Here is a 15,559-nt window from a genome sequence, read left to right on the forward strand (position 1 = left end):
TGATTTATTCTTGTAGAGAATTCCTAGATCGGAACTTCTGAATCATTTCTGAATCATTTGAGTTCGTTCGGAGCTTCGGAGCAGGTTCATGGATCTTTTGATTCAGATCAGAAGCTGCCATCATGTTCGGCCACAGACACAATTGACTTTTATTCTACAACGATACATTTTTAAATAAAGAAACAAACTTGGACAGGAGTGTAAAAATTGGCACAATTTATTAGCGTCATGAAAATATGATTTTCAATATATCCAATATATGGCATTAATGGTAGCATGAAAGTTTACTGCAGGTAAAATCCACCCCGATGATCTCCTCAAGAACCTTCCTCACAGAATCTCTCATATCAATGGATTCATGACAGCTTTGGTCTACATTTTCAACAACAATAAAAAATGGTTTGATGGCAAATAGCAATGAATTGGATTTCAATAAACAGTAATGTGTGCATCACTAATATCATCATCTCAGAGCTTGGCTTAGATCCCTTAAACATTAAAACTCCAGAATAAAACCAGCAGGATCCTCTGTTTCTTTTACACTTTCTAAAATACATTTACAACCTGAGAGGATCATCCTTAATATTTACACCACCACAAAATCCATAATCCATATTCACATTCATATGTCAGCATGAGGTTCTGTAAGGATCAGAGTGATTTTGGATTCAGCGTTTCATCATTCAAGCTCTCGACTGGAAACATTAATACAACAAAAAAACTTGAATGAGCAGATATACACAATATTTATGCAATAACCCATTTACTCAAAAAAAAAAAAAAAAAAAAAAAATTTATATATATATATATATATATATATATATATATATAAAAAACCCTGATACCATGACTTAGTATTATTAACAGTACACTGTAAGGACTATATTAAGGTTTGCATGCAGTGAAATCAGGGACTCCTCAAATGAAGCGATGCCCTGGCGTAAAGTAACAGGAAGATATGATTGAATGTAACAGAATTCAGAGGTTTTATATGTAGTCTTGCAGAATTTACAGATTCTGACCCAGTTATGTTGTTTCTGTAGATAATCTGAGATCTGCACTTTATACAGTGAGCTGAATATTCATGATATTATTGACCTTTAGACACAGCATCAGTCTGACCATTAAAACATAAACACCACAGGATGTTTGAGTGTGTGTGTGTGAGTGTGAGTGTGTGTGTGTGTGTGTGTGTGTGTGCGTTTGAGTGTGCGTGTGTTTAAGTGTGTGTGTGTGTGTGCTTAAGTGTGCGTTTGAGTGTGCGTGACTGTGTGTGTGCCCCCCCTGAGAACAGACAGCATTTTAAACAGTGCTGATCATGATCACACTACTATACTACACCCAGATGTAAAGTCAGAAATCATTCCCTTCCCTCAGAGAGAAACAGACCCATCAATGAGCTCTGAAGACGAGCAAACGCAGAGGATTTAGCTTCAGTCATCTCCAGTGAAGCTCTGTAAATGATGAATCTCTAACAGGCGTCCATGTAAACATACAGTACATATATAGAGTAACTAAAGTAAAGCAGCAGCAGAAGTTCCCTTCCACCCAGAAGACACCATCTACTCCTAATCACTAATGTGCGTCCCTGACAAGGGCTTATTTTATGGCTTTATAGTGTAACAGCAGCCACTCGGGTCAGTCAAACTGACTCAGACTGCTGGAGGATCTGTGTGTGTGTGTGTGTGTGTGTGTGAGACGAGCGCAGTGGTTTGTTGTGGGCTGGTTTAACTGGCGTTGTACAGATCCACGTTACTGGAGCTCAGACCTCGACTGTCTCTCAGCTGCTGGCCGGACAGATTCTGAACACCAGAACACAACACAAAGAGAAGAACGTGAGGAAAACTTCATCTTCATTATCAGCATGAACGATTAATTAATCATATGAAAAAAGGTAATCGTAACTTTTTTCTCATAAATGCATGTTTATACACAAAAAGTAGGAATTGTGAGATAAAAAGTCACAATGACCTTTTTTATTTTTATTCTGTGGCAGAAACAAGCTTCCATACATTATAGATGTGATTTAATCTCTCTTGGGGTCGTGTGTGTTACAGTGATTTTACCACAGTAAGAAATGATTAGTTGATTGCATTAATGATAATAATAATGAATTCTTCTTTCCTAAAGAAGAGTGTCAGTATTAGTGATGTTAGTTACCTGGAAGGACTCGTCACCCGTCTTGTTCAGGAAGTTCAGTGAAGCGGCACGTTTTATTCTGTAGAGAAAAACACAAATGAAATATCTGAAAATCAAACAGCAGAAGAGAGTATGTTTGACACCGAATGTCTTCAATTATTATTAAATAACTGAATAAACTAATTACAAAAATGACCTGAATTTTAGTTTAAAATTGAAAATAATATAAAGATAAAAAACAATACTGTAATAACAATGGTACTAGAGGCTGAGAACTCTTTCAGTGTGTGTGTGTTCATACTTGTTGTGTGTGTGTGTGTGTGTGTGTTCATACTTGTTGTGTGTGTGTGTGTGTGTGTGTGTTCATACTTGTTGTGTGTGTGTGTGTGTGTGTGTGTGTGTTCATACTTGTTGTGTGTGTGTGTGTGTGTGTGTGTGTGTTCATACTTGTGTGTGTGTGTGTGTGTTCATACTTGTTGTGTGTGTGTGTGTGTGTGTGTGTTCATACTTGTGTGTGTGTGTGTGTGTGTGTGTGTGTGTTCATACTTGTTGTGTGTGTGTGTGTGTGTGTGTGTTCATACTTGTTGTGTGTGTGTGTGTGTGTGTGTGTTCATACTTGTTGTGTGTGTGTGTGTGTGTGTGTTCATACTTGTTGTGTGTGTGTGTGTGTGTGTGTGTGTGTGTGTGTTCATACTTGTTGTGTGTGTGTGTGTTCATACTTGTGTGTGTGTGTGTGTTCATACTTGTTGTGTGTGTGTGTGTGTGTGTGTGTTCATACTTGGTGTGTGTGTCTGGAAGAGCGTTTCCCTGGAGTTTCTTCACCAGCATCTCACTGCTCCTGCGCAGTACATCTCTGAGACGCCCGATCGAGCTGCTGCGCTGCAGAGCACCACTGCCATCCTGAACACACACACACACACTTAATATACTGCTCAACACACACACTTAATATACTGCTCACACACACACACACACACACACACACACACACACTTAATATACTGCTCAACACACACACTTAATATACTGCTCAACACACACACACACACACACACACACTCTTAATATACTGCACAACACACACACTTAATATACTGCTCAACACACACACACACACACACACACTCTTAATATACTGCACAACACACACACTTAATATACTGCTCAACACACACACACACACACACACACACACTCTTAATATACTGCACAACACACACACACTCTTAATATACTGCACAACACACACACACACACACACACACTCTCTTAATATACTGCACAACACACACACACACACACACACTTAATATACTGCACAACACACACACTTTCTTAATATACTGCACAACACACACAACCCGAATTCGGAAATGTTGGGACGTTTTTTAAATTTGAATAAAATGAAAACTAAAAGACTTTCAAATCACATGAGCCAATATTGTATTCACAATAGAACACAGATAACAAATGTTTAAACTGAGAAACTTTACACTTTTATCCACTAAATGAGCTCATTTCAAATTTGATGCCTGCTACAGGTCTCAAAGTTGTCACAGGGGCAACAAAGGGCTGAAAAAGCAAGAAATTTTGAAAAGATTCAGCTGGGAGAACATCTAGCAACTAATTAAGTTAATTGACATCAGGTCTGTAACATGATTAGCTATAAAAGGGATGTCTTCGAGAGGCAGAGTCTCTCAGAAGTAAAGATGGGCAGAGGCTCTCAATCCGTGAAAGAGTGCGTAAAAAGATTGTGGAATACTTTAAAAACAACGTTCCTCAACGTCAAATTGCAAAGGCTTTGCAAATCTCATCATCTACAGCGCATAACATCATCAAAGGATTGAGAGAAACTGGAGATATCTCTGTGTGTAACCGTGCGTTCACACCGCGCCGGCGAGAGCCGCCCTGCCAACGACGCTGTAGAAAGATTCATGGACGCTCTGACGATCGAACGCTTGGTCTTGTTCTTAAAGGAGCAACAAAGGAAACAAGCATGTTGATCTTGTGCAGACTGACCACAAGTAACGTTAGGGTAGAAGTTAACCTCATGAAATATTTTAAATGTGAAAGTAACAAATTGATCGATGGAAAGAACTTAATTATAGTTACATGTTTGCTAACGAAATAAACCAATAAAAGCCATTTGTGTGGTGTGTTTTTGTGTTCATGGTGAAATGCTAACTTCTAGTCTAATTTCAACATGCAGTTTATAGGAGATGTTAACTAGCCTTGGTCTTTAATTAACATTAATTTGTGCGCAGCCTACATTACAAGTGTAGCCTAAATGCAATTGTCAAATAGGTGTTGTTTTGAGCAAATTAATTGCATTCCCGCTGAAAAACAAGTGTTCTAGCGTGAAAATGCTTGGGAACTAATGTGGTCGGAACCAAAGTTTACAGGACTGCGTTCTCTGGAATCCTCTCAAGCGAAGGACTTCTACATTCCGATTGGTAGCCGCCCAACCGTGTCATAGCTCATTACCGTAAAGTTGACCTGACTTCAACTCTCCTTGATGCCCTCACCGTCCAAGACACGCCGCTACTCGCCACCGGCTCACATTTGACGCTCTCGCCGGCGGCAGTGTGAACGCACGGTGAGGGACAAGGCCGAAGACACTGCATCACTCATCGGCATGATTCTGTCACTGACATTACTAAATGGGCCCAGGAATACTTCCAGAAACCACTGTCGGTGAACACAATCCGCCGTGCCATCTGCAGATGCCAACTAAAGCTCTGTCATGCAGAAAGGAAGCCATATGTGAACATGGTCCAGAAGCGTCGTGTCCTGTGGGCCAAGGCTCATTTAAAATGGACTGTTTCAAAGTGGAAAAGTGTTCTATGGTCAGACGAGTCCAAATTTGACTTTCTTGTTGGAAATCACGGACGCTGTGTCCTCCGGGCTAAAGAGGAGGGAGACCTTCCAGCGTGTCATCAGCGTTCAGTTCAAAAGCCAGCATCTCTGATGGTATGGGGGTGCATAAGTGCATACAGTATGGACAGCTTGCATGTTTTGGAAGGCACTATGAATGCTGAAAGGTATATAAAGGTTTTAGAGCAACATATGCTCCCCTCCAGATGACGTGTATTTCAGGGAAGGCCTTGTGTATTTCAGCAGGACAGTGCAACACCACATACTGCAGCTATTAGAGCAGCATGGCTTAGTAGCAGAAGAGTCCGGGTGCTGAATTGGCCTGCAGTCCAGATCTTTCACCTATAGACAACATTTGGCGCATCATTAAACGAAAAATACGTCAAAGATGACCACGAACTCTTCAGCAGCTGGAAACCTATATCAGGCAAGAATGGGACCAAATTCCAACACCAAAACAAACTCATAACCTCGATGCCCAGACGTCTTCAAACTGTTTTGAAAAGAAGAGGAGATGCTACACCATGCTAAACATGCCCCCGTCCCAACTGTTCTGAGACCTGTAGCAGGCATCACATTTGAAATGAGCTCATTTTGTGCATAAAATTGTAAAATTTCTCAGTTTAAACATTTGTTATGTTATCTGTGTTCTATTGTGAATAAAATATTGGCTCATGTGATTTGAAAGTATTTTAGTTTTCATTTTATTCAAATTTAAAATACGTCCCAACATTTCCAGAATTCGGGTTGTAATTTACTGCACAACACACACACACACACACAAACAAACACACAAGCTCTGCTGGATCCAGTGTATTCATCATGTACAGGATCATGTGATCACCATCACTGCTTTAAAGGAACAGTCCACCCAAAAATCAACCAGACAGTTTTAGATGCCACTGACTTTCATTATACACACAAAAATACAGCGCGAGTCAATGGGAACTGAAACATTCTTCAAAATATCTTCTTTAATGTTCCACAGAATAAGGAAAGTCATACAGGTCTGGATGGAGTAAATAACATCAGAAGGATCATGTTTGGGTGAACGAACCCTTTAATACGACACACCATCTCTAAAATCACCTCGTCATTCTATATTAGAAAACGTGATCAACAAACTGATCAAAGAATAAAGTAATGCAAAAAATAACCAGAAAAACACACTACTCAGATATACATTATTAAACTGTTTTATTATTTATTAAATAACATTCAAAGCACGTGATCTCAATATAGAAACAGATCATCATTATTAAACATACACTGATACAGAACGATGAGAAACTTCAGAAATAAACCTTTATTGAGAATATCAATAAACGTCACAATGCAGTGGAGTAATATGTTCATATATATTTACTGTAGATCTACTCGCTATAATAGTGAACACAAACGCTCGCGTTAAAACAAAGATAAACCATCAATAAATACGCAGCAATCCACAACAAACGGCATAAACACGTCCGTTATTAAGAGAAACGTTTGTTCGTTTTGTACTGCATCATCATCATCATCATCACGTGTGTGTCTGGAATGAATCAAACGATCATCGTTAGTGAAAATGGTAATAGTAATAAATGAGGCCTGCAGCACACGTGCACTAAAGTGAACTGACAGCACATTCGGTGATATAATACGGTCACATCAGCTGCTGCGATGCATCATTAAGGCTTTCTATGGAGCGTGATCTGTGTTAAAGTTTTGGTTTTTGGAGTTTTTGGTTCCTTGCCGCTGTCGCCTCTGGCTTGCTTAGCTTACCGAAACACTATTTTCCTATTTAATACTGTAAAGCTGCTTTGACAAAATCTGTATTGTTAAAAGCGCTACTTAAACATCTCTGCGTTTGGCCTTCAACACATTTAACAAGCTCAATGAAACGATTTACTGCAGCGGAATCGCTTCATTCGCCGTCACCAGACTTCACGTTCACACGGATCGAGTCTAATGAATGTCTGAAATGTTCTGGCACTCTGAATACTGACGGCTGAATACTGTTCCCTTTGCAGGTGAAATATGAACGTGGATTAGATCAGGAGCGTCTGTCTCAACAACACTGCTAAATGCACACAAGATCAAAGAGCACTTCTCGTTAGTGTAATTAGCTGATGCATATGCAAGCTTGTTTATGCCAACACATAAAAAAAAGGTAATTGGGAATTTTTATCTCACCATTCAAACCTTTTTTATTGCAATTCTGAGTTTGTTTTGCAATTCAGACTTTATTTCACAATTATGAGTTAATATTTCGCAATTATGAGTTTGTTCGCAATTATGAGTTTATATTTTGCAATTATGAGTTTGTTTTGTAGTCATGAGTTTGTCACAATTCTAAATTTTGCAATTTCAGTTTCTTCGCAAATTCTGAGTTTTTATTTTGCAATTCTGAGTTTGTTTCACAATTCTGAGTTTATATTTTGAAATTATGGATTTGTTTTGTAGTCATGAGTTTGTCACAATTTCAGTTTGTTCGCAATTAAATTCTGAGTTTTTATTTCACAATTGAGTTTGTCTGACAATTCTGAGTTTATTTTGCAATTCTATGTTTGTTTGCAATTGAGTTAATATTTCGCAATTATGAGTTTTTGCAGTTATGAGTTTATATCGCACAATTCTGTGTTTATTTCACAATTCAAAGTTTGTTTGCAATAATGAGTTTATATTTTTAAATTATGGGTTTGTTTTGCAATTCTGAGATTAGATCTTATATAAAGTCAGAACTGTGAGATAAAAAGTTGTAATTACCTTTTTAATTTCTTTAATTGTGTGGCGGAATCAAGCTTCCATAGATATTCAATATATAATTCACAGAACTCAAGTATATCCACTGCTGACTAATGCGTCAAACCCACTGCAAGCATTAATGTGAACACTGTATATGTAGCTTTGACACTGGAGCACAAGAGATAAAACACGACGCCTAAAGAGAAAGCATCTGTGACGTTCGTCTTGTGTTGTTCGGTTGTGGATGTCAGTTCGGTTATGTCACATACGTGCTTAAGCGACATGAAATCATCATTTGTCATATATTACAAAAACATAAAAAGTATCATGAGCAGGTTTCTGTGAAACACCAATGATTGTTCACCAGCAGAAGCTGCTCAAACCCACAGACGGCAAAAAGAGCAAAACCATCAAATCTGCAGAATTAAGAGTTCAGTCTGAAAGTTCACACATCATCAGCGAGGCCACGATGAAACGGCGATTGATGAAAGTGTCGACAACGATTATCAACACATCAGAGATGAGAGAGAGAGAGAGAGAGAGAGAAACAGATGAAGAGCCCAAAGACAATGTCACGTCAACCGAAGAAAGAACAGAAGAGATTGAGGAGAGACGCATCCCTCTGCCTGCAGCGGCCCAGGATCAACGTCCAGAGGAAACTAAAAACACGGCCCTTCCTGTGTGAGGAGGAAGAAGATGAAGCAAACTCTGGATGGCTTTATGCCTGATGAGGAGAGAGAGAGAGAGAGAGAGAGAGAGAGCACACCATTAAGAGCTCAAATCAAACACACGAGTGGCCTGTCTGTCTGCTGTGTGTGTGTGTGTGTGTGTGTGTGTGTCTGTCTGTCTGTCATCCGTCTGTGTGTGTGTGTGTGTGTGTGTGTGTCATCCGTCTGTATGTCTGTCTGTCGTCTGTCTGTCCGCCTGTCGTCCATCTGTCTGTTGTCTGTGTGTGTGTGTGTGTGTGTGTGTGTGTGTGTGTGTGTGTGTGTGTGTCTGTCTGTCGTCTGTCTCTGTGTGTGTGTGTGTGTGTGTGTGTGTGTGTGTGTGTGTGTCTGTCGTCTGTCTGTCTGTCGTCTGTCTGTGTGTGTGTGTGTGTGTGTGTGTGTGTGTGTGTGTGTGTGTGTGTGTGTGTGTGTCTGTCTGTCGTCTGTCTGTCTGTCTGTCGTCTGTCTGTCTGCCTGTCGTCCATCTGTCTATTGTCTGTGTGTGTGTGTGTGTGTGTGTGTGTGTGTGTGTCTGTCTGTCTATCTGTCTGTCTGTCTGTCAGTTGTCCGTCTGTCTGTCGTCCATCTGTCTGTTGTCTGTCTGTCTGTCTGTCTGTGTGTGTGTGTGTGTGTGTGTGTGTGTGTGTGTGTGTGTGTGTGTGTGTGTCTGTCGTCCATCTGTCAGTTGTCCGTCTGTCTGTCTGTGTGTGTGTGTGTGTGTGTGTGTGTGTGTGTGTGTGTGTGTGTCTGTCTGTCCGTCTGTCTGTCTGTCTGTCTGTCTGTCTGTTGCTCTCTCAACCCTGCAAACACACTTCTACTATATTTAATTTAAAGGCCAAACACTGATACACAGAATAAGAAAAAAATAAAAGAAAATAAAAGGTATTTAATATAAAATATTTCAAATATTTTTTAAAACAATATATTTAAAATATGATTGAAAAATTATTAAAAAACATTATTAAAAATTGTCTTTCAAACACATTAAAATGCACAAATTCAGATTAGTTTTTCTTTTTTGCATGTAATGCAGGGATTCCCAAACCTTTTTGTCAAATTTTTACTTGCAGAACTCCTGAGACTTTAAGGTAATAAGTGTTTTTTTAAAGATTAATTTCATGACAGGACAGATCAGAGCTGACAGGAAGTGAAGTGGGAGAGAGATAGAGGGGCGGGATCAGGAAAGGTTCGAACTCGGGACGTGCTGACCACAAGGCTATCAGCACCGACATTACGGTAATAAGGTAATAATTAAGTAGCACATTTGCATGTTCACGGTTCACGTTGGTTAATGGTTATATGACATGCAGGTAAACAAATGAAATATTTAATATTTTTTTGTGTTTTATTTTAACTGGTGCTGTTTTAAAATGATTTATTTTCATTTTATATTTTAATGATGTAATAAATGATTAGCTTTTCATTAAACTCGCAAACTTCCTGCAGTTCTTTCACGAACCCCAGTTTTGGAAACTTTGAAGCAATGTAATGTTTAATGCACTTCATTTTATTAATAACAACAAATGGAATATATTTTATATTTACTGTTTTGTATTATTACACACTATTTTTCCTACTGAATACTGTAAAGCTGCTTCGACACAATCTATATTGTTGAAAGCGCTATATAAATAAAGGTGACTCGACTATTTCAATTTGGTCCAAGATTATTCTATTTAAATCAATGTGATAAACGAGATAAGTCAAAAGTAATCTAAAAGTAGCCTGATTATATTATCTAAAATGTGTAATGAAATGGATTATGTTACTAACTACAATTTTTGTCATGTAATTTGGAATCAGTATCACAGCTCTGTATATATATAAATAAATGTATCTGTTAAATTCATCAATTGTTGCTTTTTAAAATGAAATGTTTAACAAGGATTTTGTCATGCTAATAAGGCACAGTAAAGAGAAAAGTGAAAACTGAGAGAGCAGCAGCTCCTGTCTGTCACTGAGGTCACGACACAGGAAGTAGAACAGGAAACAAACGCTGGGCTGAGCTTCATTTGAAGCGCAGTGATTTATCCTCTATGTGAACAGTAATATCAGCGTGTGTTTGCAGGGGCGAGATCACAAATCCCTGTCTGTTTGGAGCCTAATATATCAAAATGTAAGGATCTGTGTCAAAAGTTATGATATTCTAATGTTTCTGAAAGAAGAATATTGTGCAGCACAACTGTTTTCAACATTGATAATAATCAGAAATGTTTGTTGAGCAGTAAATCAGCATATTAGAATGATTTCTGAAGATCATGTGACACTGAAGACTGCAGTAATGATGCTGAAAATACAGCTGCATCACAGAAATACATTACAGTTTAACATACAGCGGGTAAAATAAGTGTTGAACACATCAACATTTCTCTCAGTAAATATATTTCTAAAGGTGCTGTTGACTTGATATTTTCACCAGATGTCGGTAACAACCCGAGTAATGCATACATACAAAGCAAACAAAACAAATAAGTTCAGAAATGAAGTTCTGTGTAATAAAATGGACTGACACGGGGAAAAGTACTGAACTACTGAACTGTATTTAATTCTTTGTAGAAAAGGCTTTGTTGGTAATGACAGCTTCAAGACGCTCCTGCAGGAGAAACTTGCTCAGATGTGATTCTGTCTTCAGATCTTGAAGGTTCTGTGAACTCTGACCTTTAGTTCTTATTTTCTATTGGACTGAAGTCAGGTGATTGTCTGGCCGTTCTAGCAGCTTTATTATCTTTCTCTGAAACCCGTCGAGAGTTTGCTCGGCTGTGTTTGGGATCATCTTCATCATCCTGGTTCTGTAGCTGTTGGGACTGAAGCTAATATTCATCTCCTTTAATTACTGATAGATTTCAGCTGGTGTCTTGGGTTTCCAAGCCTCCTTGCAGCTCGCTTTCTTCATGCGTTCAGTACTTTTTCCCCGTGTCAGTCCATTTATTACACAGAACTTCATTTCTGAACTTATTTGTTTTGTTTGCTTTGTAAGTATGGGTTACTCGGGTTGTTACCGACATCTGGTGAAAATTTCAAGTCAACAGCACCTTTAGAAATATATTTACTGAGAGAAATGGTGACGTGTTCAATACTTATTTTATCCGCTGTATATTCACATAGAAAACAGCTATTTTAAATTGTAATAATATTTCAGTTTTTACTGTATTTTTGATCATATAAATGCAGCCTCGGTGAGCGGAAGAGAACTGTATGTGTTTGTATTTATACACATCTGTGTGATGTTCATTAGACTGGATGCTGAGTTCCTCTCTCTCTCTCTGATCTAACAGGTGCCGCTCGTCCAGTGATGAAGGGAGGAGTACAATCCACTGCGTCGGGAAAAACTGATCACGGCAGCGTTTCCCAAGAGCATCGTAAACTGATCGTAGAGGCCTTCGGTTACTTCATCTACTCAGACTCGCGACGCTGTTGGGAAAGGCTGCTGATTGGCTGATTGGTTGTCATGGCAACAGCTGCAGTGACGTGGCTGGTTAGTGATGGTGAGACACAGACTCATGCAGGCGACTGCATGCACACACACACACGCACGCACGCACGCACGCACGCACACGCACACGCACACGCACACACACACGCACAGAGACAGACACGTTTGTTTTTGTGAACAGTGGGGACATTCCATAGGCTAAACCTACCCCTTACAGGAAACTTTCTGCATTTTTACTTTCTCAAAAAAAAAACTCATTCTGTGTGATTTAGAAGCGTTCTGAAAAGTGGGAACATGCACTGTAAAAAAAAAAAAACTTAAAATTTTAAGGCAACCAACTTCAGCAGATTTTTGATTTCATTTGTTTTTGTGGGAGATTCTCAATTTTTTGTTGTATAAACTAAACAAAAATCTGCTGAAGCTGGTTGCCTTAAAATTTTAAGTTGGCTCAACTTTTCTTTTCTTTTATGCATGGGTCAATGTCCTGAAAAGTCACCTTCTCCTTGTAATACCCGTCATACCCTTGTCATTATACACATCTATGTCCTGATTTGTCACAAAAACGTGCACGCACGCACACACACACACACACACACACACACACACACACACACACACACACACACACACAGTCAGACACACTCAGACACACACACACACACACACACAGTGTGTGTGATCAGTCTGGATCAGTCCATCTCAAGTGCTCCAGCAGAGAGAACCTCAGATTGAGAGTGTTATGGTATGCCGTGTGGCGTCTGGTCGGAGGAGGTCATTACAAGCATTACAAGTCGACCACTAGAGGACCTCAGTGAACCCACGAGAGCGACCTGGACACGCTGAACAACTCCAGCAACACCTCACTGGGGGATTTCCAATATCAATACACAGAGATAATCACTCAACATAAAAATAGGAAAATTAAAAAAGTGAAGCAACTAAGTCTGTAATTTTTGGCCCTCTTGAGATGGACTGAAATTCCACAGAAACTCTAACGACATCTGATGTGAACGCAGATCATCAGACCAGAAACAGACGAGAATGCAAGTGTGATTTATTCTGAGTATGAAAGTTGTCTTCACATCCACAGTCTTACATGCACTGCCTGAGAAATCACAGAAACACACACCAAATCACATAAAACATACACCAAAACACACACACACACACACACACAGCTACACAATGCAAAAACACAACTGCTTAGTGAGCTTTAGCTGTTAGTTGTTGTTTTTTTCTGCTTATTTTCCAGGTGAAATATCTAAAGATCCTTCAAACAGGAGAAGCAGCGCTGCGTGTGACATTCAGACTGCTTGTGTGTGTTTCTGACAGATTCTTTCACATGTTTTAACGTGCATCACACACACAGGTCAGGCGAGTCCGTGCTGGTTTCTGGCTGAACTGTTCCTTTAAGACTCGTGTAAAGCGTGAGATCTGAGTGTTATGATGATGATGATTATTATTTCCATCGCAGCAGCGCTGGTGTTAATGAACGACACGCTGGAGCTTCACATGCAGGATATGACATCACACTGAACATCCTGAACACAGAACACTCACACAACTGGACCAACGGACATCACATACTGCTAGAGCTCTTATTAATGTTTTCAATCTGTTTTTATTTTCATTTTAGTTCATGTTTTAGTAATTCAGCTGGGTTTTTGTTGTTGTTTTTAATATACTGCATGTCTGTGTAGTTTGAGTTTTAGTTATTTTAGCACATCATATTAATTAAACTAAATTAAAATAAGAAACATTGCCTTGGCAACTAATTTAAATAAAAAAGTTTTTTTTTTCAGTTGTTTTTTTTTTCCAAGTGAAGAAATTTGATTTATTTTTAATATGGTTTTAATTTTAGTGCCAGTATGTTCATGACATTCAGAAACAGTGATTATCATTAATGAAAAATGAGAAATAATGACTGTAAAGCGTTTATATGGCAGCATGTGCTGAACTGCCTTCAATTCATGCTGATTCAATCAAATTTTTTTTTTTTAAATCACTGCATTATTATTATTATTATAGTAATGAGAATATAATGAGAATCATCAAGAATGAGAATTACAAAAAAATCTTGATGCATTACTGAAAAAATAATATATTATATTATATTAAATATAATAATAATATATATATTATATATAAAGAAAGAAATAATATAGTATATATGTGTGTACTGTGTATATTTATTATGTATATATAAATACACACACATGCATATATATTTAAGAAAAATATGTTATGTTTATATATTAAAAATATTTATATTCATATAAATTATATAAATATAAATATATACATGTAAATACATGCAAATATTTTCAAAATGTATACATGCATTTGTGTGTATTTATATATACATAAATATACACAGCACACACACATATACTATGTAAACAAAAACTTTTATTTTGGATGCGATTAATCACAATTAATCGTTTGACAGCAGTAAAATAATATAATACAAATATTTTATGTAATAAAACAAATATAAATTAAAAATCATTTTAAAGGTAATAAAAACAGGCTTAATTTTATGCAAAATATAATTTCATGATTTTGAGGCGAGACTTGGATGTGTTGTTGTGAGATCTGCAGCGCTGCAGAAGGAGTGTGTGTGTTCAGAGATGCTCACACACACACACACACACACACACACACACACACACACACACACACACACGCAGCATGTTAAATCAGCACAATCATGCCAGGACACACAATCAGCTCATGAAGACCGGGAACAGATCAGCCGCTCAAAACGTGCCACTCATCTCATGGCGCTGCATGTTTTGATTCACTAAAAAGAATCGCTCGTAAGAGTCATTTGATTATGAACTGGACTATGGAGCTTCTGTGAGGCACGTGTTGAGGGCTGCTGTCTGCGGTCAGTGTTTCTGTGCTCTGTGGATGTGTACTCACCCCGCTCCACTCTATGGCCATACTCACTTCATCGCCGGCCTCGGAACCGCTCTCATACTTCACACTGGACAGACTGTCTCTGCTGCGCCGGCCGTCCTCCTTCAGGAGCTCCACCACACGCGTCTGATGGACCGGATCCAGACCCTGACCAGCACAGACCCAAATCAGATCAGCTCGTCACGCTTGGTTTATCATGACTCACACTAACTGTAACAGTACTGTTGACCAACAGAGACTCAAATGAGGTTTCAAAAATCAAAACTCTTTATATGCAGAACGTCTAAATCCCTCGCTCTGAGCTTCTCTCTTAAAAGCACAAATTATTCTGCCTGGTGTCTCATTTGTCTGCCCAACCATTCACACACACTCTCTCCTGTAATGCAGAAAAAGCTTTGATGATCCGAACATAAAAGCAGTAGTTTAGCAATCTCTGTTGAGCTATTCTGATCAAATGAAGCCGGTTTGGGGTCATTCACACCATCGTTTGCACCGTCTGCTGTAAATAATTCTGCCATCAAACCTTCTCATGATAAACTGTGATGAATCCAAACATGATCTCGACTGTATTGTTTGCCATCGAGGCTGACCGCTGTGTAATTTTAGATTTTTTTAAATCTTAGATTGTAGATTTTGAGTTTCACCAGTTTTTAAAATGTAGAGAGTGTGTGTTTATATTTCTGATAATGACCTGATAGTGTCCCTGCAGCACAGAAGCAGTCATAAGCAGCACAGCTATATCTGCAGCAATAGCCAA

The 15,559-nt window shown here is 38.6% G+C and overlaps 1 protein-coding gene across 4 annotated transcripts in view; it reads right to left on the reverse strand.

Annotated features, from left to right (window-relative positions):
- Positions 1–209: 209 nt before the first annotated feature.
- Positions 210–15,559, reverse strand: part of klc1b (kinesin light chain 1b) — a 28,636-nt gene continuing 13,286 nt past the window's right edge. The window contains exons 13-16 of one of the 4 annotated variants that reach the window (XM_058794819.1): positions 14,833–14,949; positions 2,918–3,039; positions 2,161–2,218; positions 210–1,802 (exon numbers count right to left, since the gene is read on the reverse strand). In XM_058794819.1, the coding sequence (XP_058650802.1) occupies positions 1,728–1,802; positions 2,161–2,218; positions 2,918–3,039; positions 14,833–14,949 (372 nt within the window). In that variant the 3' untranslated portion in view covers positions 210–1,727. Of the gene's footprint in view, positions 1,803–2,160; positions 2,219–2,917; positions 3,040–6,193; positions 8,465–12,329; positions 12,986–14,805; positions 14,950–15,559 lie in introns of those variants that run through there. The other 3 variants (XM_058794818.1, XM_058794821.1, XM_058794820.1) reach the window with 3 other exon arrangements.

Source organism: Onychostoma macrolepis, chromosome 13, assembly GCF_012432095.1.
Source record: "Onychostoma macrolepis isolate SWU-2019 chromosome 13, ASM1243209v1, whole genome shotgun sequence".
NCBI lineage: Eukaryota > Metazoa > Chordata > Actinopteri > Cypriniformes > Cyprinidae > Onychostoma > Onychostoma macrolepis.